The 23987-nt window shown below is 36.8% G+C and overlaps 4 protein-coding genes across 5 annotated transcripts; 3 read left to right on the top strand and 1 right to left on the bottom strand.

The window, feature by feature from the left end:
- The first annotated feature begins 1193 nt into the window (after positions 1-1193).
- On the top strand, positions 1194-4201 carry LOC125207511 (trafficking protein particle complex subunit 1-like). Of its 2 annotated transcripts, XM_048106887.1 has the most exons (5): positions 1194-1444; positions 1537-1651; positions 2334-2452; positions 3672-3701; positions 3781-4201. In XM_048106887.1, exons 1-5 carry the CDS (start codon positions 1194-1196, stop codon positions 3785-3787), a joined length of 522 nt encoding a protein of 173 aa, XP_047962844.1. In that variant the 3' UTR covers positions 3788-4201. The 2 variants fall into 2 exon arrangements, with proteins under 2 accessions (XP_047962844.1, XP_047962843.1); XM_048106886.1 differs by having other exon boundaries at positions 3672-4201.
- A 1158-nt stretch (positions 4202-5359) lies between these two features.
- LOC125204984 (chalcone 4'-O-glucosyltransferase-like) lies at positions 5360-6911 on the top strand. Its single transcript, XM_048103764.1, has 2 exons — positions 5360-6333; positions 6415-6911. The coding sequence occupies exons 1-2, from the start codon at positions 5424-5426 to the stop codon at positions 6813-6815; spliced, it is 1311 nt and encodes a 436-aa protein (XP_047959721.1). The 5' UTR covers positions 5360-5423; the 3' UTR covers positions 6816-6911.
- An 8608-nt stretch (positions 6912-15519) lies between these two features.
- LOC125204553 lies at positions 15520-16344 on the top strand. Its single transcript, XM_048103243.1, has one exon. The coding sequence runs from the start codon at positions 15547-15549 to the stop codon at positions 16198-16200; it is 654 nt and encodes a 217-aa protein (XP_047959200.1). The 5' UTR covers positions 15520-15546; the 3' UTR covers positions 16201-16344.
- Positions 16345-16435: 91 nt separating this feature from the next.
- Positions 16436-17798, bottom strand: LOC125204552 (membrane-associated kinase regulator 5-like). The gene is made up of 2 exons (XM_048103242.1): positions 16872-17798; positions 16436-16782 (listed from the first exon to the last, which is right to left on the bottom strand). Exons 1-2 carry the CDS (start codon positions 17644-17646, stop codon positions 16706-16708), a joined length of 852 nt encoding a protein of 283 aa, XP_047959199.1. The 5' UTR covers positions 17647-17798; the 3' UTR covers positions 16436-16705.
- Between the last annotated feature and the right edge of the window lie 6189 nt (positions 17799-23987).

Below are 23987 nucleotides of genomic sequence, written 5' to 3'. Positions count from 1 at the left end.
CAATATATGCATTTCTTGACTTTTTAAATCATAAATGAATATTCATTTTAATTATCATTGTTTACCTAGAAAATGCATTTTTGTTTCTATAATGTGTAGTGGAATTTAAAAGATTTTAGAAATTATTATTAGCCTTTAGTTTTTGTCTATAAATACATGCTCTTTCATTGTGAAATTATCTTTTCCAGTGCAAACATTAGTTAAATTTTAAAAATACTTTCTCAAATGATTCAACTCCAGCGGTCAACGATGAGAGCTCTTCTTCAACGGTTAATGGAGACGGAGGCAGTATAGCTGTGGTGAGAAGGTCATGTAAGAGAAGGTGAAAAGAAAATAGCACTTTTAAATCTTATTTTGAGGATCATTCTCTATTTGAGTGCTTTTTAGTTCATATTTAAATTTTCTTAATGTTAGTTTGTTTTATTTTTTTTAGTTTTGTTTGAATATATTCCATCTTAGCTATAATAATAGTAGTTATTTTCCCTCAAATAAAGAAATCGCAGAAGCTGATTATCTATAATGTTTTGAAGATTAAATTGCACGTTCTTCGCCAACTTTATTACTTCCACATGTTTCATGCAAAGAAAAAACTCAAAATCAACGAAATGACGAAAGGGGCAAAGAAAATGAAGACATAAAATATCAGATTTTTTGTGTACATACATAAATAATCAATTTGGAGATTAAGGAGCAAAATAAGGCTGAGGTAAAGAGTCAACGATAGTTTCGGTTAAAAGTATGCAGAGGAGAGAACTACAACGCTCATATGATGTGTGTTTTGTTGGGTTTTTGTTTTACTATTTTATTTTCTTTATTATGCTATTCTTATTATTGTAATTTTAAGGTTGTTTATAAAAAGAACTAATTTTTTTCATAACTTACGAATTATTATTCTATTTACTAATGTGTAGTTTTATTAATATTTAAATTATTGTTTTATTTGTTCTGTAGTTCTTCATTTTATCTTTTTACAACTATATTATAGTCTCCTAATATTTTGTTTATATTCTTGGTATATACTCTTATATTTTTTTAATATTATGTTATGATAATGTCACTTATTTTATTTTATATTATTTATTTATAATATAATATCAAAATAATAGTACAAAAATATTCTAAATCGTGCATAGCGCGTGGGTTAACACCAGTAAAATAAAATTACGACAACAATCGAACAAAAGAAAAGAAGGATGATATTAGTTGGATCTCCAAAGAAAATGCAGTTTTTCGGCGGCACAGAAATCAGTCCATCTCCTCCGGTGCCGACTGCCTCCGGCAACAATGGCCACATGATGTACGTTTTCAACAGAAATGGAGTGTGCCTGCTCTACAAAGAATGGAATCGACCTCTCAAGACTCTCGGCTCGCAACAAGATCAAAAGCTCATGTTCGGACTCCTCTTCTCCCTCAAATCCTTAACCGCAAAAATGGATCCCACCAGGTATTCGATAAATTGCTTCTCTTCTCTTAAAATTGGCTCTTTTGATTAGGGCTTCTGTTGTTGTATTCAAATCGGATTCTTGTTGGGGGCAGTGCTGAAAAGGGGAATCTTGGGGTACCTCAGCTACCGGGGCAAGGTTGTTCCTTCCACAGCTTCCGAACCAATACATATAAACTCAGTTTTATGGAGACTCCTTCTGGGATTAAGGTACTTGATATCATTGCGCTAATTGTTGTATGATAAGCTTTACAATGACGCCCCACTAGTAGCTACTAGTATTTTGTTCTTGAATGATGGAGTGCTAACTACTTATTGTGAAGTAGTAAAATGTAGTACTCCACTTGCTTGGATGTAGAGTTGCCATTATAAGATGTGTAATTTCTTTGAACTGTTGCTGAGTCTTTGACACGGAGGGGTTTTGTAATCCTATTTATTTCCTGAGTGAGGGAAGATGGAATGATAGTAAGTTCCTAATCCACTTACTGGTAGGTTTCAGTAAAATCCGATTGATCATCACTAGGCCAGACTAGGATCTGGGTTTTGATAGAAATATAGTACAACAAAAATATGTCGGTATACATGATATAACATCTAATCAACCAAATAAACTATAGATATGAGTTTGATCTGCCCGTAGAGTAGTTGGTTTTGGAGATTAGATTGTCTTTGGTTTCTTAAAAGTAATACTCTCACTGCATGCCAGTGAACTTTGAAATTTCACTCCATAATCTAAACATGGAACTCCTTTTATGTTTTGAAAAAATGAAACAGGTTTTTGTGGATACAGTTTTTTACAAGTTTGTTTACCATTTTTCATAATTACTCTTGCCTTCAAATCCACAATTGTAAATTGTCATGGTTTTATTGAAACAATCTGGTTTTTATGCAGATAATTCTAGTCACCCACCCAAGAACAGGTGATCTGAGGGACTCCTTGAAGTACATTTATAATTTGTATGTTGAGTATGTTGTCAAGAATCCATTATCTTCTCCAGGAACTCCCATAAGGTGAGTGTTAATTTTCAGCGAGCGAGATCTCATAAAACTTGATGATGAATTGTGGAGTACGGAGTACTAACTTTCTAATTATAGCTATATCGAATTACCACTTCACCATTTTGGTGGTTACTCTTTAGATGCACTCTGGTAGTGATCCAAAAACTGCAGGAAGTTTCTAGACATCATTGAGCAGTAAATTATGCTTCTTCTGAATACAAAAGTTCTTAGTCAAGTCAATCTGTAATCGTAGAGTTTGAATAAGGAAAATATGGTGTTTTCTTGTCTTCTTGCTGTTATAATTCATGATTCATTTTAAAAGAATTTTATATATTTGGATCAGTTTACTTACACTGTTGTCTTGTAAAACTAGCATTAGTGTATTTTCAGACTAACTGTGGTTTATGTCACAAATGTTTCTGAACCAGTGAGAGAGTTTGTTTGTATTTTGTGATGAAAATTGAAGAACATTGTAATAGTATGAATTAAGCAGCCTTTTTCACCACAACATGAAAATGTGAATAAATCATGTATGGAAAATTTCTCTAGTTTATAAGTGGTCACTGTACTTCCTGCTCTCTTTTCTTTAATTCTTTTCACTTGATGGTAATGCCAAGAAAGAAATTCTGCTATCAAATTTTTTTGGGCTGCTACCTGCTTCACTTTTCAACTTGAGCCGATATGAAACTGTTGCCACATCTATTTAGCATCTTACAGCTTTCCAAAATGTAGCAAGTTCTCCTTGAGTATAATTTTCAAATTTCAGTTCAGACTTGATCCCTATAGAGAGGATATTAAGCTTTGTCTAATTTGTTTCTACTTTAATTCAAATAATGATGGATTTTCAAGCTTATAACATTAATTATCATATCATATTCATGTCATATTGTGTTACTAACCATAGCTTATGTTATAAAAAAGGTACTAGCATGTAGCATATGTTTTATAACTATCAATATGCCATGAATAACTATTGTAAGCATTTGGAATCAATTAGAATTCTCATCGTTTACATTCTTTGTCTTATAATTACAGAATTATGTGTTATAAGTATATTTATAGTTTGTCACGGAAATGGTGAAAAGAGTTGTTAAGCTTTCTAACATCTATACTTTAGCTCAGTCGAGAGATTTTACACCTGGTTTCCATGCTTCTTTGACTCGTTATAATTTGCAAGCTGCTGTCATTAGTTGATAGTACTAATTTGATATGCATTATCCTGTTTGTGCAGAAGTGAGCTATTCAACAAAACAGTTGATCAGTATGTGCGAGGCCTCGGTTGATGATATGGTAGCTTATCACCTCAACTCTTGATAGTTGATGTTGCTATGTGCTTGCAGGAAATGAACTTGATGCTATGCTGTGCAAGAAATCCTGATACTCCCTTCGTCCCACCATAAGCGACTCACTTTCCTATTTGAGATGTCCCCCATAAGTTAGCCATTTCCCTTTTACTCAAAAAATCATCTCTTATTTTATTTTCCCACCTACTTTATTCTTTTCACTCTTCTACTTCTCTCTTTCTCATACTTTACTCTCTCTACTTTAACTCTTTAAATATCAATTCCTTAAATCTTGTGCCAAATGGCTTGCTTATGGCGGGACGGAGGAAGTACTATATTTCTTTGTTGGCAGATTTAATTCTAGGTTTGGTCCTAGATTCATGTATTCATAATTTCATATAGTATATGTGTTCCATATGAATCAGCCATTTGCTTCTGATTATGTTCTAAAATGCTGCTCCTTCGCTTTTGCTTGTGATTTTTTTTTTTTTTTGGAAGTCAGTTTTCATTTTGTGCAAAACATCCAAAACATCTACGAGGAGTGATTGAATTTTTTTGGGAACACATGTATTCTGTAGAATTTATGGTGAAGAAAAGACGGAAAAGGAAAGAAAAGAAAAGAGTATATTGTTGTCCCGAGGAGTCTAGGTGGACAATAGAGCCACCGAAACTGATAGTACTACCTTTTCGCAAAATATAAGAGTATGTATAAATTAAAGAAATTTATGGCACCGTTAGGTATAATTATTATTTATGCAAAAATGTCTAATAAAATTATACTACTAGTACTTTGTTCATCATGGATAAATCGACCATGCATTTTTATTATTCTGACTATGTATAATTATTTTGGATAAAGAATCATTCTCCTAAGGCGACCCAACCAATTATGGTCTGGCTCTTTGCTCCTATCGGATAACATGATTCAAAGATTTTTATTAGTTATGTTTGATTATTTTGTTAGAGAGAAAATGCAAGAAAATATAGAACAGTCGAAGTTGTGAGTGCAAAAAGTAAAAATAAATATATCTTGTTAAAGTAATTTTTTTCACTTGAAACAAAATGTTGGTATGAATTACTTATGTTCCTACAAAGATAACTAAATTGGATATATTTTCTATCAAAAGACTTATTCGAAAGGATAACAAATTAGCAAATAGAAAGAAAAGTTTTTTAAGTTAGAAATAAGTCATTTTCAAAGACTGTAGCAACAAACCAGATAGGGTAATGGAACTTATTTATATCACAAGAATGTTTCACTTATAATGTTATATGGTTTAAATGTAATATTGACAACACGTGAGCTTGCTAGCTTGATGGTTGAAGAAGTTACTACAAATGAATTCCCACCAACACATATCTTACCAGATTCATTTTGGATTTTTTTTCTCAACAGTTTAGGGCCAGTTGCATATTCGTACTAATGTTTATGGAGTGATTAAGAGGTTGTAATTTTCTACTTTTAATTGTCAATTGATAATCGTACTATAAGAGTATGTTTGTTAGATAGAGTATAATATGAAGTTAAAAAATTGCAAGAAAAATGAAAAATCGTGCAATAAGTAGGTTGAAGACGTAGTTGGATATCATACTATTCTGGGAATGTGGAACGTGATACTTTATGATTGTGTGTTGATGAAAACAAATTGCAATCAATAAATAATACAGAAAACGAAGGTAGAACGCAATGCAACAGCAAAATGGAAGAAGCAATGGTGCTCTATTCCACGCCGGAACACCTCAATTCCCTCACATGCCTCGCTCTCTTCATCGCCAAACACTACCCTTCCATCTCCGTCGTCCTCCTCTGCACCGCCGCCGCACCCCCTCTCCCCGCCGCGCCCTCCCTCACCTTCCGACGCCTCCCCGCCCCCCCTCTCCCGCCAAAAACCACTTACAACCCCCTCGAGCTCTTCTTCGAAGCCCCTCGCCTCAACAACCCTAATTTTCGGCGAGCCCTGGCAGAAATCGCGGGAAAATCAAACATCAGAGCGATCGTCCTCGACTTTTTCTGCTCCTACGCATTCGAAGTGGGTGAGAGCCTCAGCATTCCGACCTACTTCTGCAACACCACCGGCGCGTTCGGCCTCTGCGCTCTGCTCTACTGGCCGACCGTTCACGAGATTACGGGCGGGGAATTTGGCGACGCCGTTGAGATCCCCGGCTGCCCGGTGATTCCGACCACGAATCTCCCCGATGTGATGCGTTTTCCTCAGAGTCTTAGTTACAAACACATGATACACATGGCGACCAACATGCAGAAATCAGCTGGAGTGATCATCAACGCGATATACGCGCTCGAGATGAGAGCGCTAGAAGCATTGGAGAACAATCTGTGCACTCCGAATTTGCAGACGCCTCCTGTTTACACGATGGGGCCGTTGATCGATGTGGAGAAAAACGCCGCCGCCGATTGCCTGCGATGGCTCGATTCGCAGCCGAGTAAGAGCGTGATTCTACTCTGTTTCGGGCGGAGAGGCGAGTTCTCGGCGGAGCAATTGAGGGAAATGGCGGTTGGATTGGAGAATTCCGGGTACGGATTTATTTGGGCGGTGCGGAATCCGGATCTGGAGGCGGTGCTGCCGGAGGGTTTCCTTGAGAGGACAAGAGGTGATGATTTTTGGATTTTTTTTTGGTTAATTAAAATAAGTAGATGGAAAGTTATTGACCAATATTTACGATAATATAAAGGGAGAGGGCTGGTGTTGAAGTCATGGGCGCCGCAGACGGAGGTGCTAAGGCACGGGTCAGTGGGGGGATTTGTGACGCACTGCGGGCAGAGCTCGATGCTGGAGGCGGTGTGGTTCGGAGTGCCCATGATATGCTGGCCGCTGTACGCGGAGCAGAAGATGAACCGGATTTTCATGGTGGAGGAGATGAAGGTGGCGCTGGCGGTGGAGCTGGGGCCGGAGGGGTTCGTGACGGCAGTGGAGCTGGAGGAGAGAGTTCGGGAGCTGATGGAGTCGAGGAGGGGGAAGGAGATCAGGCGCAGGGTGGCAGATTTCAAAGTCGCGGCGGGGGCTGCGGTGAGGGAGGGTGGATCGGCGGTTCTGGCGCTACACAAGTTTATGGAGGCGGTAACTCGGCTTTAGGATGCGTAATTCTTCTTAATTCATCGTATTATGTATTTCTATTTGTACTACTATCTTTCAAGATCCTACTCCTATATCTTATGCAGTTGATGGTAAGTACAAATTGTTTAAATTGATAAAAGACTCCACCCATTCACAATTTAAAAGGTCATATTAGAAATATGTACTCCAAGAAAAAGGAAATACTACAGAAAAATTAATGAGTTCTCATGAAATCTGAGTATACTGCATTACCCAAAATAGCAAAAAAATAAATAAAATTTTAAATCATGGATATCTAAAAATAATAATATGGGACATTATTTTGTCGACGAATAGAGTATTAGTACTAAAATTTTAATCCTACCGTCCGCCAAAACCTGACACATTTTGTCATTTTAGGGTGACCACCGTTGAAAGACACATTTATCTTTTTTTCCACTTTTAGTAAGAGCATCCCCAGTGGGGACGGACTATCCCTAGCCTTCCCGACGGACTTCCTAAAAACATCTTCTGCCACGTCATAAGGACCTCCCATAGTCTTCCCAGCACTGCCACGTCATAAGGACTTCCCACTGCACAGTGGCGGACATCCCATAGCCTTCCCGTGCAGACTTCCCGCAATAAAAAAAATTTCACAAATTCACCAAATTAAACAATTTACGGAATTAATAAACAATGTGTGGTATTAAAATTTCGGCACGAATACGGAAAAAATGCAACTACTTAATTTTTTTTAAAAAAGTACATAATTATTATAAAAAAAAACTTAACCAACAAAAAAAAACTACCCCAAGCTTCAACAAATTGGCCCCCCGTCTCATTCCCCGGCATCAGACTCGTCCTCCCCGTCGCGGGTGGTGCTGTCAACATCGGGCAGGGGTGGCAGCCTCAGATTTCTCCTCATAGTGTCGATCCCATCCTTCAACATCCGCTTGTACATGGGATTCGTCGTTGTATGCCACTTCTGTTGGAACTGGCAGCGGAAGCGGGCGCATAAATAACAATCACATAATAATCAGATCTATTTAGTAGATTATTTAGACAAAACCTATTCGCATAATTTTCACATGTATCATGCTCATAACTTGAATTAATCATGCTTTAAGAATATTGAAACCTAAAACATGCTTTTCTACGGAGCAGAAAAATACCTAAATAATTCTCCAAAGAATTGAAGATGGCTAGCTTCTTCTCCACGTGATGCTTTGAGTACTAGACCACAAATCTTCTCTCTGGTTCCCGAACTGTATCCCAATATCAGTGTGGGCTGATCTTACTAGAATACTAGGACTTAAATAAAGAAGACAGAAGAAATCATTTTTGAAACAGGAGAGGAATTCGAAAATTCCTTCAGCTTAGGGGCTGAAAATTTTCGAAAATTTTAAAGATAAAATTATGATTTTATTGTCTCATTTATTCTCCTATTTATATTAAGTTCTTTTTGGGCCCAGACAGGGATCTATGGAAGGTTTTGGATATGGGCTCATCCAATTTACTTTTTACTAATTAAATTGAACCCACAATTTAATATAAGTTATAATTGGAATATTACGAGCAGCCACTACAAAAGTAATATTGAACTCTCCCCATCCAAATCCGAAATTACAAGTAATCCGGGTTTCCGTTTAACTTTTATTTCCCGCGCTTAAGATTAAAATGTCCATTAATTAATTAATGTCTCGCTATTGACTTAATTAATTAACTTCTTATTAATTCCAAGAGTGGACTTAGCATAAAACGCTTATTTTATTCATAGAGTAATCGCACTCCAACTAGCTAGGTTCCGAATAATAAAACTTTGTTTTGCGCTCCTCTTGAGGACATTATCAAACGAGACTCAGATCGCGCACGATTCAATATAATAGCAATCCTAGCACCGCTAGATATTGATCACCACTACCCAATATATCAGGATAATTGGGTTACGAAAAACCCGCACCATTTGATAAGTCAAAGCAGTGCAAAATCAATACCGTATGCTCAATGCTAACCTACATTGATTAAGAAATAAATATTTATCAAGACCTCGCCTTTCAGTAGATAGCCTAAGGCAAGTCTTGCTGTTAGATCCGTTCAGTGCTATACCACACCAATGTCATCTTATTTCAGTAAGGCTTAGAAATATGCGGATTGACATTGCAACCTTTCTCGTTGGATAGTCAAATTCCAACTAGGTTGTGAAATTCATCTTTTTCTTTGTTTAGAACTGACCGTATTACCTTAAAGTGGACGACGCCCACAACCGGTCTACTAAAACAAAGACTTAGACTTTGTTAAGTTAACTTATACATTTAAACATGCATTAACATCCATTAAATGTAAAACATAACAACATTATGACAAAAAATAATCTGTTTTATTTATTGGAAAATAAAATAAGAGTTTTACAGTATTTAATCACTCGAAACGTGATTTCTAGTATACAAACTCTAACAACTTCTCCGTTATTTCGATCATGAACTGCGTCAGCTGCAGTTCGACGAGATTGGTCAACTGGGGAGTGATCTGCGAAGGAGCTTCCGAGTGGACCTCTTGCGAGGCGCTGGATATTCCCCTAGCCATCCGCATCGCGGCCTTTTGCCCAATCGGGCGACGGCGGCGGGAAGACGATTGAGGTGTCGGGAACTCTGCCTCGGCTTCGGGGAGTTCATGGGAACCGGCACTGCTGCTGTACTCGCTAGAGGCGGCGATCTTCGTCCGCTTCGGCCACCCAGCTTCAACACCCGCCATAAACTTGGGGGAATTCTCCACCTCAAGATAAACGTCCCAATATTTGAACTCCCCGAACCCCTTCTCACTGTCGGGGAACTGCTGGTGGGACAAAAGCTTCACATCTTCGGAGGTCATGCCGCTGGTTGCCGACCGGAGGTTCTTTTGGTAGAGGCCGGCAAATCGGCTTAGTTGCTTCTTCAGCCGCTCCCACTGTTTCTGGCACTGCTCTGCACCGTGAGCCTTCCCGTCGGCCGGTTTCCATTCGAGGTAGCTTTAGCTAATGCGGTACCGCATTCTGTCGATGACCTGGTTGGACGAGACGTATGGATCCTCGACTACACTGATCCATGCCTTTGCCAGTGCGATGCACTCCTGAATGTTCCAGACGGTCCTCTTTTTCCTGCTGCCTTCCTCCTTCCCCACCCCACCATCGGTCGCTGCACGCGAGCTAATGGCCTTGCTCTTCCCCTCCCTTCGCGTCCTCGCCGGTGGCGCTGCTGGCTGCGTAGCTGGCGACGTCCGCGGAGATATCCCTAAATCATCAAAAGAGAACAACCCGGAGTCCGGGAACTGAGTCTCCAGGGCAGTACGAGCAGCGAAGTACAGACGGGAGAATCACTGCACAATAAATCCATATAGGGACGATAGACATTGTCCCCATATTGTTGAAGGACACCCTGCCTGCTCCCTCCCGCAGCGGCAGGATCCCTGTTGCAGCTGGGGCATCATCCCCCCCGGTTGCATTTGGGGCATCGTCCCCGGCATTTATTGCATTTGGGGCATTTGTTGCATCTGGGGCGTCATCATCCCGGGCATATTGTATGCATATTGTAGTACCGAGCATCATCCCGGGCATATTGTAGTACCCAGGCATCATCCCCCCCATTTGGGGTTGCTGCTAGAGGTGCCCACGGTTCAGGAACCGACGGTTACAGTTCGGAACCGCCGGTTCCGGTTTTGGAAATTATTGAACCGGAACCGAACCGTGAGGGTGTTTCGCTGTTACGGTTTCGGTTTCGGTTCCGAACCGGCGGTTTTTCAGTGGTTTTTCACGGTTCCAAACCACCGGTTTTTGCGGTTCAGGCTTGATTTCACGGTTTTTAGGCAGTTTTTCGCGGTTCCGGTTTGAAACTGCGCGGAACCGGCGGTTCCGGTACAGTTTCGATTCGAAATTTTTTGAACCTGAACCGAACTACGGTTCAAAAATCGACGGTTTCGGTTTGGATAAATTCTCACGGTTTCGGTTCGGAACCGTAACCAACGGTTATCATTTCGGTTTTAACCGCCGGTTCGATAAACCTTGGGCAGGTCTAGTTGCTACATCATCCAAACATCGGTGCACTTCCGTTGGCATTTCCCCCAACTCGAGATGGAATACACGGCGAGGGAATATTCTGCGTTTGTGACTCGCTCGTGACGGGGGAATCACGTAACGCGACATATTTCATAAGAAGAATTGAATATAGAGAGAGATAGAAACTTGTTAACACAAGTGGTGCGAATGAAATGAAGTTCAACGAGCCGTATATGTAGAGTTTGAAAAAAAAATTAAAATTATATCGGATGTCCGCCGCGGACGTAAGTCCGCATGTCACAGCGGCGGACGTCCCGTAGCCTTCGCGACGGACGTCGCGCAATAACCCTGAAATTCCCGTGTCCGCACGGGACGTCCATCCGCCTTCTTTCCTCACCCAATGGCGGACGTCTGCCGCTGACGTCGGGCACGCTAGTCCGACGCCCGACGGACGGCCGCCGCTTCTGATGCTCTAAGTGGTCTGTACTTCACTAACTCATTACACTCACATTCTACTACTCAAATTAATAAGGCCTCACATTACACTGACTTTTTTAATCATTTTCTTTATAAAGTTAAATAAATTTTTAAAATTCGTGTTGAATTTTAGTGTCTTTAATTGGGGGACATAAGGTCGGAGGGAGTGGTTCACAATTGCGGCTCACAACGTTGCTGCAAGAGAGAGAGTCGTTGACTCAAGTCTCACCAACAGCTATTCAGACGCACTCTTGTATCTTGGCCAATTGTAATGCGCTCTCGCTAAATATGCTAAATTCGGACACACTCTCATCGTGTCTTGGCCAGTCGCAATGCGCTCTCGCTAAATATGCTAAAGCGGACACACTCTCATCGTGTCTTGGCCAATTGCAATGCGCTCTTGCTAAATATGCGTCTTAGCATGTTTTAACTTTTAATGCGGTTTTAATCTGAATGGTAACTAAAAAAATACTTCTATAATTATATTCAGAGTTTTTAATGCGGTTTTAATCTGAATGCTAACTAAAAAAATACTTCTATCATTATATTCAGAGTTTTTAATGCAATTTTATCTGAATGTTAACTAAAAAAGTACTTCTTTCATTATATTCAGAATTGGATTTTCCAAGATTTGTCCGAAAATTCAATCTAAATAATAAAAAATGGGATGAGTATTAAGCAGTGTTTTAAAAACCGGACCAGACCGGCCGGTTCGACCGATTCGACCGCGAACCGGTGAGTGGTGCGGTCCGATTCTCTCTGTAAAGCCGCCAGCATGTTGGGCCGCCGCGAACCACCGAAATCGGCCGGTCGAACCGGTCTAGCCAGGAACCGAAAACCGGTTTTCTTCATTGTTTAAAATTTTTGTAAAATAAGTGCTTTTGGTGGGGGTCGAACTCTTGACTTCTTGGTCAAGAGACCAAGACCATTACCACTCCACCACAAGCATTTCTTGTTAATAACATGAACATTAGTTGTTATTATATTAAAATAAATTTTTTTATTTACTCAAACTAATCATTCAAGTTTAAATTTATATTCTAGTGAGTAGGTATTAATATGATAATATATTTATCATCTAAAATTCACTCTTCTTTACTAAAATTAACTATTATTTGTATAATATAGGTACTTATGTAAATATAAGTAGTTATACCTAAGGTTTATAATAAATTATTTATTATATATATTTTCATCAAAACTAATTAATAATTTATATTTATTTATATATTTTGTCATAAATTTTTTTTGAATTATTATGAATTATTTTTTTATATCTAAAATATTAAAAATTTTATCCACACTAACTTGTAATTTGTACATTTAATTATATTTATTGATAAAATATTTAATAAATTTTATCATTCATTTAAATTGAATATATTTTATATATTATATAATTTGTAACAGTAAAACGGTTCGACCAGTGATTGAACCGGTCGGACCGGTTGAATCGTGAACCAATAACCTCGTCGGTTCACTGGTCGGTCCGGTTTTTAAAACATTGGTATTAAGCATCTACAATAGGGGCTGACATCCCGGCGGACAAGCCCAAGGACATCCCAAAAATACCTTTTGCCACGTAATAAGGACATCCCACTGTACTACCACGTCACTAGGACATCCCACTGTACAATATCGTACAAGCTCTAGGACATCCCGGCGGAAAAACACAATAATAAAAATTCACAAATTCACAAATTCACAAATACGCAATCACGGAATTAAAATTTCGACACGAATACGGATGGAGAAAGTGCAATAATAATTTCATTAAATAAAAAAAATTAAACATAGTATAATTATAAAAAAAAATGATTCAAACAAAGTACATGTTAGTATGCCATAAATCTGTACATGTTAGTATGTCTTGAATCTGTACATGTGAGTATGCCTTGAATCTGTATAGTTGTACATGATAATACATGCGTTAGCCGGTCGCTCGTCAGTGGTGCAAATGAAACGAAGTGCAACGAGCCGTATATATAGAGTTTTGAAAAAAAATTAAAAAATTGGGATGTCCGCCGGGACGTCCGTTGACTCACCATAATAGCAGACGAGAGGATGGACGTCCGCTTATGACCGCGGACGATCTCTCATCCGTCTGGGGCGTTCGTCGCGCGCTCGTCCACCCCAATAGTGGACGTCACCGACGGACGAGCCGCTCGCAGGTCGGACGTCCGTCGGGATGTACGCTATTGTGGATGCTCTAAGGGTATGTTGTGGACAATGAAATTTATTGTTTTTCCATAAAACGAATCAAATAATTCACCCATTTAGATTTAAAGATGAGCCACTTTCTTTCTCCTAATTTTTTAAAATAGAACATAATTTTACACAATCCTCTTGCTTTAAATTATTTTTTACAAAAGTACATATCAAATAGATCGTACTCCTATTTTTTTTAGAATTATAACTAAATCCATATTTTAATTGTTCATAACAAGAAATTTACTATGTTATTTATTTTTATGAATATGTTAATTGTTTTATAGATATGATGATTGTATCATTGTATGTTATGATACCTATAGAATTCAATCAATATATCAATATAATATAATCAACACAACTATAACATACAAACATGAAAATAGATTGATTCATGCATAATGCCTACATCTACATGCATTATTTTCGTATCTAATTTTAATAATAAGGTACTTATATTAAAACATTATAGGTTTCAAAAAAGTACTCAATAAATTGAGAATTTTAATGTCGGATTAATATCAAAATCTCTACTCTAAAGACATGCTACATAAATGCAACTCATTATAACATTGGATCTTTGTATAACTTGTGAGAAATAAACACCTGAAAAATTGCTAATTTTATATACTAGGCCTAGAATCAATAAATATCTTCGTGGATATACCCATAGATGTAACTTTATGATATGGGCCTAATCCATTTACAAAGCTAAGACTTCAAACGCAACTCACTCAACCGGTTACCAATTAGGAGTAGTATATAGTAGTACCATGTTTCTAGTAATTTTTTCGACTACTGTAATAACCAATGATCTCCTACTATTTGAATTGTTCATCGTTAAAGTTGCAGTTTAATTACCAAAAAAATGAGAAAGCAAAATAACTTCACGCTGAAGATTTAATCAGTTTACTAAATAATTTTGGATACAAGGGTCTCATTTATCCGTAGGTGACTCTATCATAAGCTTAAATTTCTCTACTATTTACTATACATACAAGTGTGAAAGGTGAACTATGTTTGGGGGAAATTTTGGTTTGACTATGTTGGGTTATGATGCCTCCCTCAAATAGGAATTGGTTTTATTTTTCAGAAAAGACTTTCTCTCAAATCCTCAAAGTCTAAAAAAAAGAAAAACAAATGAAACGACGAAAATCAGGACATGATACGATAATTTCCTAAGATGAGAAATTAACAACCAAATTATTTCAAACTAAACAGTACATTATTTTTTTTCAATATGCTCACACTTCGAATTTCAAATGTATACATTGGAGTAGTAAATATTATAAATGTAAAAAAAAATGAAAAGAGGGGTGAACATGTGCAGGGGCGGAGCTAGGAATTTGAAGGAAATGGGGCAAATTTACATATAAAGGAATTTTAAAATTTTGAGGAGGGACATTTAGTAGAAAATTAAAAGAATTAAATTTAAAATATGCATATAGATACATGGGATGAAAAATAAGTGGGGCAATTGCCCCACTTTGTTAACATCTACATTTGCCCCTGGGCATGTGGAAACCTGTTCTTATGATGATGACCTGATTCACAAATCACAACATTTTAAATTACAGTATTTCAATGACATTCCATAATTTACAATTCGTGTTCTATTGTTATTTGTTAGGCAAATGATATGTTATTTATGTGAGCAATATCTATAAACATGATTGTTAATGGGCATGTAGCATTATTTATTTTTATTATACATTTAATTTGGTTCTAATATACTTACTAATAATAAATTATGAATAAGTAGATCACAAAAGAGGAGGGGTAGTGGATTTGTGAAGTTTCATTGACAAACACAAGTAATTAATTAATCAATATCAGACGTTAATTATAATTGACCATCGAGAAGCTAATAATCCTTGGGTCATAATTTCGTCGCATAAATTTCAACAATGGTGTTCCTACGTTGTATTCCAATTTCCAACTAACAAATTTTGTTTACTACGTTAACTTATGTATGCATATATATATAAGAAGAAAACTCATCCAATAATATAATTCCACATCAAATAAAAATATCTGATCCAATTCGCAGTCAAAATGGCGGGAGAAGGAGAGAAGGCTCAGAACGCGCCGCCGCAGATCAACCCGTACGGGCGCGTGGACGAGGAGGTGGCCGCGGTGGCCCAAAGAGACGCGCGGCGGAGGAAGCGGATCAAGTGCTTCGCCTACATCGCCGCCTTCGTCGTGTTCCAGGCCGCCGTAATCCTCATCTTCGGCCTCACAGTCATGAAGTTCCGGACCCCCAGACTCCGCGTCAGATCCGCCGCCTTCGACGGCGCATTCACCGTCGTTGAATCCGGCGCCACGCCGTCCTTCGAGATGAGGATGGTGGCGGAGCTCGGCGTCAGGAACGCCAACTTCGGGCGATACAAGTACCAAAACGGCACCGTCGAGTTCTACTACGGCGGCATCAAGGTCGGGGAGGCCTTAATCCCCCGTGCAACCGCCAAGGCGAGATCCACTAGGAAATTCAATGTCACCGTCGACTTGTCTTCGGCCGGCGTCCCCGTCGGAGAGCTGACGTCGCAGTTCGGAAGCACGCCAGGCGTGATTCCGTTGACGAGCAGAGCTACCGTGAGGGGAAAGGTGGAGATCATGAGAATTATGAAGAAGAACAAGTCGGCTAACATGAATTGCACTATGCAGATTGATGTGCAGTCCACGCAGCTTCGCTCCTTCTCTTGCAGATGATTTTAATGCTTTTTTTTTTTTTCATTTCTGTGATTTTTTGTGTGTATTCCATCATTGTTCTTTTATTGTACTAGTATTATATTTATTGATAACGAACGTATGATATTACTGTTACATATGAATAAATATGATGTTTATAATTTATAGTAATTGTAGTAGATGAGACACACGCCTATCCATTTATTCAAAATAATGATTAATATCTCCTCAAACAAAAGCACTCAAAAATCTATGATTAATCATTGCTCTCAGTTTTTACTATTTTTAAAACATGACTGCGAGTGGAGAGGCTGTGAAACCGAGTTTAAAATTTAAAATCAAAAAAATGATACGGATATAGTAATTGGCTTTAATATACAAATATCAATACTAACTGCCATCTTCACGCTGCACACAAACACCGGCTTCTTTGTAATCAAACAATAATCTTCCATATTCTATAATCATAGTTCCAATAATTCACAGCCGTCATCACATTGCATCTTTTTTCTGTTTGATTTCTGATTCAAATGCTGCATCTCTTTGACTCTTCATATGAACTTTTACCGTGATCAACTGAAGATTGAAATATGTTTGAAAATTCTGAAATACAGAAGAAATACTAAGTCTCAGTTTAATTGAGAAATAAATAGGGAGTATTGTATTTACTTAAAAAAGCCCTGTTTTGCTACCTTTGGATGAGGAGCTTTTGCAGTACAGAACAGCGTTTTGGATTCCGTCGAGTCGTTCCAAAAGAGAATCGTCTCGCCGGCGGGCTGGTTGCGGCGACATGCCTACCGCCGTTGAAACCGATCGGCTTTTCCCCAAACGCCTCGCCGCGATCTTAAAGCTGCCGATCCTGCTACCGTCGGAAATCCTTTTCGGCGAAGGAAGCGTCATCGGAGACGCAAACGGCGTCGAGGATTCCGTTGGCTTCTTCTTCTCGTGCTGCCTCCTCCAAACCATCAAGTAGAGAGGTCTAATTAGCTTCAGATACTTAGGAATCAAACCTCTCGACGACTTTTCCGGCGAGCTTTCGTAATCGGAAGTCTCTTTCAGAAGCTGGCTTCTCAAACTGCTGGCTCCGGCCACACGCGTTTTCTCATCTCTGCATGTTACCTTGGGAGATCTGGGAGAATGAATCAATGGACTCCGTTTCGTCTCCGATCTCTCGCATTTCACCGATTTCCCGAAACCTAACATGAAAACTCTGAATTTAGGAGTCGATCTCACGAGTGTCACTTTACACAGAGGCCTCGAATTCACATAACCGTTTCCTCTCCCGAATACATCTCCGGGAGATTCGGTAGATCGGATGTCAGGCGATTTGAGAACCAGATCAAAAAAGGAGTCCTCGTCATCAGTTTGCTCAGGCGGTGATTCAGGCGACGTCGTTTGGAATTCGAGCACGCAAAAGGCTTCCATTGGAGAATTGGAGAGAGTTGAGAGAGAGGAATGCGAAGACATGAGAGTGAAGCGTGGTTGGCTGTGTATTTACTTGGAGTATTTAGAGAGAATAAGTAAGGAGGTGCTGTTTGGCGCGGGGGAAAGGGAGATCATGTGAGGGAGGAATGAAGAGTAAATGAGCAGAAATCAGAATTCAAAGGTAGAGTCTATTTTTAGCAGAGGTGATGTACGCCTTTGAATTCAGGACTATTTCAGGAATGGTCCAAACAAACTTTAGCTTGTGGCCTAACATACAATTCCCTTTCTGAAAACAATTCTTTTCATTGTCAAACCTAAATTAATTATTTTCTTTTTTATAAATCCCTAATAATTCAAAAATTAAATCCCAAACTGAAAACCACGTTATGTCGATGCTTGAACAGAAAATTAGTTAGAAATAAGCGATTAGTGATTATCTCTTTACGGTAACAAGTATATACGAGGAAAAACGGTTGTGAAACATTTGTTGTTCTTCCTAGCAAACTTCGGAAGGAGGTCAAAGAACTAAAAAAAATTATGAATTTGGTAATTTGATAAGTTGTGCAGTTTTGAAAAATTAGCTAGAGAATCTATGATGTTTGATTATCCCATGGTAAATTTTTTGATAAAATAGCATCTGGTACGATTGTCAAAATATCATACATAGACATTACCACCGATAAGTTAAACAATACTCCATTTATCTATTCATATATAGAAAATAATCACTTGGTTGAAAATATGAACAATATAATAAATGTATATGATAAGAATTTATATTATATGTTTTAAAGAATACATTAATAAATGAATATGTAAAAATTATTAAATTTATTTGTTTAAATAAAACCTAGTAATTATTACACAATTCAGAATTATGTTAAATAGGAGTATGATTTATTCATCAATTCTAGCTAAATCTATAGTTTCTTCATCTCATATATGTCCCACATAGTATATTTTTTTGGTATCATCAGCTTACTAGTATTATACTCCTACTATATGACATGATAGAGTAACAGAGTTTCGTAAACAAATTAAAGTTGGGTGTAAGAAAGAGACGCATCTCTTCCTATTACTATCATTCTTAATTGGATTCCTCAAAATTGCAAAATTCGATGTGTGTTAGCAATTTCCTGAAACGTCGAAATTAAGACGTGCGCTTAGAAAGACAAAATATCACACAATCATTGAATATTTGAAGACCTAAATTTGGAGCAATGTAACGGCATTCCTTAATCCAAAATTGGGAGACGTAGATGTGATGATGCCAAAAAGAAATTAAATCTGGAGCAAGATAGCGACGAGAAACTTCCAAAAAGAAAGCCAATACAAAAAGGAGAAAGCCGGGTATTCTTTGCAGAGGCGGTCACGGTCAGACATTGAGGCGTGGGCTTCGGGCAGTTTGGGCACGCCTCTCGGTCAGACCGCTTTGACTTGCTAGCTTCTCTAATTATTTTTTATTATATAAAATATTAAAAACATTCTACTCCTTTATTTATTAAAAACTGCTTTACCCAACATAAAGTTGAAAAATAACGTGGCAAACAAAAGACAAAAGAAATAAAGGTGACAAAAGGGCTGCAAAGCAAGCAAATACATATGGTGAAATTCGCTAACTTTTTCTATTTTACTTATATATATGTGTGTGTGTGTATTTTTTGTAAATTTTTAGTATCGTTATTTGTTGCAGTGTATTTCCACATTAGAGTTGTGTTGATTGTATCAAAGTAACTCGGGGAACGAGCTTCGTGTAAAAAGGAAAACGTAGAAAAAAGTGTAGATTTTAGCAATTTGTATGATGATGGATGAAATAATTACAGTTGACAAAGGAATCACAAAGTAGTTTGGAGAAGAAAGTTTCCATTCATATAAGAGGAAAGATTGAGTTTGACAGAAATGTTATAATAAAGACCATAAGTATATACAGTTCTCGTCATAACAATAATAATAATAATAATAATAATAATAATAATAATAATAATAATAATAATAATAATAATAATAATAATAATAATAATAATAATAATGTAGTGAAGCAGTTTTTATAAGCAATTAGTACGCCATTTTTAAGCATGCATAAGATGATCATGAGTATAATTACTACGTCATATCATATACCAAATCAAACCACTATGATCAATAATAATTTCAATTTTGATGATGAGTTTGAATAGACAAATGATGAGGATATATATTGGATACTAATATCATATGACGGGCCCTCTACGTATAATTTAATTAACTCTTACACATCATATATGTGTGTGTGAAAACACTTTCCTATTTTAAAAACATACTAACTCTAATTAATGATGTGAATATATTAGTATTGTTTTATTTCCAACAGCAATCAATAAAATAAACACAACTTAATAGGTAAGATATTTTTATTCCAATTGAAATACACGTGAATGAGGTGTTTTATGAATTATATATAGTAGTGGTAACTAAAAAAACTATAACTACATGCATGCGAATGGGGTGTTTATGAATTATAGCTAATAACATTACAACTACAGATAGTAACTTAGTATTGTAGACACATATATATTTATGATTTTGAGGTATTGATATTCAACTACACAAATAAATATAAAATGGAATGAAAATGTGACAGCATTCATGCAAAACATGGTTTGATAATTGATATGATATCATTACATGGAGCGGCCCTACCATGAAAATTCCTGTGATTCTAATCCAGGTGATATATAATGTTTCTGAATCCCCCTCTTTCTTTGTTTCCCTTTATATTATTTTTTGGGACTTCACTACTTGAGCTATCTTCTAGAAGAAAAACCAATACTTCACTTGAGAGTAAGAGAGACTATTGAATTTGTCGGTAGACTGATTTTTTCATAACCAAATACTAGTAATTTTATTATAGTGAATACGTGTTTTTTTAAAAATATACACTACTGTGCGTGTTAAATTAAAGGAAAGAGGCACAATTAATGTACATATGTATAAAATATTGAAGAAATATGACTAAATATAGGCCATAGTGATGTATCTCCATGTTTGTTAAAAAACATTGTTTGTAATTGGTAGCACAGTCTTCTATGGTCGAACATGAGATAGCTGTGGGCCGAGCTCTCTTTAAATTTTGTTTTCTATTTCCTGCAAAAAGTGGATGACATTAACTATTCTTTGAATTATACTAGTAATTTGATGATTACTTCATTTACAACATAGTTTGGGAATTTGTATTTTGTAATGATGAATGTAAGCCATGAATCTTACTCCTATTTCTTATTTATTTATTTTGGCGCAGCATAAAAAGAGAATTTATGAGATGGACAAAATATTGATAGTGGGATACAATAGTGAAGAATATATAAAAAAGAAAAGAGAGAGCAAAAGAAAAAGAAAAGGCTTCTTTTCGACAAATACTCGTACTTTTCGAATTCTTTGTCGTATGTTTTTGTTTTTGGAAAATAAAAGAGAACTAAAAGAAAAGGAAAGGGCCGGGGAATAAAGAAAAGGCTTCCTTTTGCCATCCAAAATCCTCCTACTTTTTTTTATTTCTTTCTTGTATACTTTGTTTTATCACAGAAGCAGGATACTCTTATGTCACAATATCATCGGTTGTGCATTATATCTAATTATACTTGTAAAGTAAGTGTCGATATTTCCGGTTTTAATTTGTCTTTGCATCATATTCGTTGATCACAAAATAGAAAAAAAAAAATTCAAATATGAGTTTCCTAAAATAATTTCAGATAGCCCGAATACTGGAGTTGGTAAGTATTTATTGTAGGGAGGTAAAATATAGCAAATCTTATTTTGTTTTCCACAACCTCCTACTCTAGTGAATAGAGATCATTCCCCCCCCCTCTCTCGAATGAATTTCCTTGTTCAAGAAAATAAATTTCTACTCTAAGCCCAACGGGCTTCCTTATATGGAATTTGGGCTCGTAACAGTTTGTGCAGACATTCAAACACATACATATGCACGAGGATGTAATAATTGATGCCCTACTTAATAAAAGAATTAAAATAAACATCAAAACGATGTAATAATTTGCGTTCCTAATAATTGATGCCCTAATTACAACATTCCTAGTAAAATAATTGATGCCCTACTTAATAAAAGAATTAAAATAAACATCAAAACGATGTAATAATTGCGTTCCTAATAAACATCTTAGTATTGAATTGTACTTCATCCAGCCTTCCTCAAAAAATACTCATTTTTTTCATTCTAGTCTGCACTGCAAAATTAATCCATTTTTCTATATACTTTTGGAAACTTTTTCGCTGCACATTACATTAGGTCATCCACAATGGGACGGAGGATGCGATGCCATAAGCTCCACCCTATGCACTGCCATATCAGCATTTTATCCTCCGACCCTTCCACCTGCAATAGAGCGGACTATAGCTCGCCCTAAGCCCCACCCTAAGTATTTTATTTATTATTTGAATATTTAAATACTACAATATTTATTTTTTATGTTTGCAAACATATCAATTAGCAAGAATAAATATAAAAACACTATAAATTAAAGGCGAATCCTATTGTTAATATTTATTTTTTATTTTTTGTGCTTGCAAAAATGAAAAATTGTCGGAATTCATTATTGAATTTAGAGAGAAATTGAGATGAGGAAGAGAGTGGAGTGAAAGGTGTGAAATGAAGTAAAAAAAAAATGGTGATTTATATTAGAAAAAAATACAAAAAAATTAAAAATAAAAATAAAAATGTGTGCATCATCCGCCCTATAGTCCGCACCCCCTGCAATGGCGGACTAAGGGACGGAGGATAGGCCAGAGGATGCATCCTCCGTGTCATAGTCCGTGGTGCTGCAGTGGCGGACTAAGGGGTGGAGGATGCATCGTCCGTCGCATCTTCCGCCGCATTGTGGATGCTTTTACTAATAAATTGTGATGCATCCTCCGCCACATTGTGGATGCTCTTATTAATAAATTGTGTCTCTATTTCAATCAATATTCTTTTTATCACTGCACATTACATTACTAATAAATTGTGTCTCTATTTCAATTAATATTATCTTTTATCTTTCATACGTTACAAATTTCGAATTAGAACGTGTGCTATCCCTAAGCTCCTATTTTTAGGGGACGGACGAGTATAAAATAATTGCGTTCCGAGTAAAATTTTTGACAACTCCAACATTTGGGGTTCGAATTTTCATTCATTCAAACAAGGGATGTATCTATAGACTACAGTAAAATGTTACCATCATTTTCATTGCATCATTTTTATGTTAATTTTAACTCTCTTTATAAGTATTGTAAAATTGAATGTACAATTTTTAGTTGTAAAATTGAACTCTACAATTAACCTACATTTGAGTTCATTTAAACTATCATGAAACTGGGAATCTGGGATGCACAGCAAATTATGAGTCATCCAATCATGGATCTACAATAAACAAATCTATCAACAGCATATTCTTTAGGATTCCCATGGATATACTTTCCCTACATTAAAACTACATCTCTAATCAGCTACAATCACATTTTTTGTTTCCATGATCTCCTTGTACTATCTTAACAATTTACTCCTGTTTCGAGATTATTAGAAATGTTTTTTAGTTAATATTTATTGATTACACATGTAATTAATTTTTAGTTCGGTGACATCAAATTCAAGATCAGGAGAAGAGAGGGCTGCTGGCTGCTGGCTGCTGCTACCCAACTCCAAATTTCTCTCTTTCTTCCACACAAACCTCATGGAATCAAAGGTAAGTCATCAATATCTACTTTACTTCCCCTATATTTTAACCAGTTAACAAATTGAACTATTTCTCTAGTGTAGGGATATGATATTAAGATGCCATTTAATTACTTGTTGAATTATTCTGAGATGAATCTACCAGGAGTTCTTGATTTCGATTTAATTATAGATCGCATTTACAGGGTTCATACGTATGAGGTTGTGATTAATCATTTATTAGGCCATTGAGTTGCTTAGCTGAATAAGTGGCTTTATCTATATTCCAGTTCTTGTTCTTATTCGGTTTAGAAAAGATGTAGTACTTGAAATTTAATAGTACCTGTTTAATACATTCATGGGGCCTTTACCTTTAGCAGTGGAATTTTGATCACAATTTTATGTAACATGAGTTACTGCTTAATACTCACTCCGTTTCGCCATAGTTGAGGCAGAACTTTTGGGCACAGAGTTTTAGAAATGAATGTTGGGTGTGTTAAATAAATAGATAAAAAAGTAAGAGAGAGGAAAATGTAGAGAGAATAAAGTAAGAGAGAGGAAAATGTAGAGAGAATAAAGTAAGAGAGAGCAAAGTAAGAAAGAAAAAAAAGTTACCAAATATAGAAATGACTCAACTATGAGGAAACTTCTCGAAATGGTAAAATGACCCTATCACGGTAAAACGAAAGGAGTAGATACT

The sequence above is a fragment of the Salvia hispanica genome, chromosome 2 (genome assembly GCF_023119035.1).
Source record: "Salvia hispanica cultivar TCC Black 2014 chromosome 2, UniMelb_Shisp_WGS_1.0, whole genome shotgun sequence".
NCBI lineage: Eukaryota > Viridiplantae > Streptophyta > Magnoliopsida > Lamiales > Lamiaceae > Salvia > Salvia hispanica.
Note: the sequence above shows the minus strand (reverse complement) of the source record. Positions and strands in the feature narration are given on the sequence as shown.

Excerpts from the sequence above, each read along its gene's own strand:
- LOC125207511 (XM_048106886.1), top strand. The coding sequence starts at position 1,194 with ATGATATTAGTTGGATCTCCAAAGAAAATGCAGTTTTTCGGCGGCACA. Across the intron at positions 1,652-2,333 it reads AGACTCCTTCTGGGATTAAG|ATAATTCTAGTCACCCACCC; the intron begins GTACTTGATATC and ends GTTTTTATGCAG. Across the intron at positions 2,453-3,671 it reads TCTCCAGGAACTCCCATAAG|AAGTGAGCTATTCAACAAAA; the intron begins GTGAGTGTTAAT and ends CTGTTTGTGCAG.
- LOC125204984 (XM_048103764.1), top strand. The coding sequence starts at position 5,424 with ATGGAAGAAGCAATGGTGCTCTATTCCACGCCGGAACACCTCAATTCC. Across the intron at positions 6,334-6,414 it reads TTTCCTTGAGAGGACAAGAG|GGAGAGGGCTGGTGTTGAAG; the intron begins GTGATGATTTTT and ends GATAATATAAAG.
- LOC125204553 (XM_048103243.1), top strand. The coding sequence starts at position 15,547 with ATGGCGGGAGAAGGAGAGAAGGCTCAGAACGCGCCGCCGCAGATCAAC.
- LOC125204552 (XM_048103242.1), bottom strand. The coding sequence starts at position 17,646 with ATGTCTTCGCATTCCTCTCTCTCAACTCTCTCCAATTCTCCAATGGAA. Across the intron at positions 16,783-16,871 it reads CAAAAGCTCCTCATCCAAAG|AATTTTCAAACATATTTCAA; the intron begins GTAGCAAAACAG and ends TCTGTATTTCAG.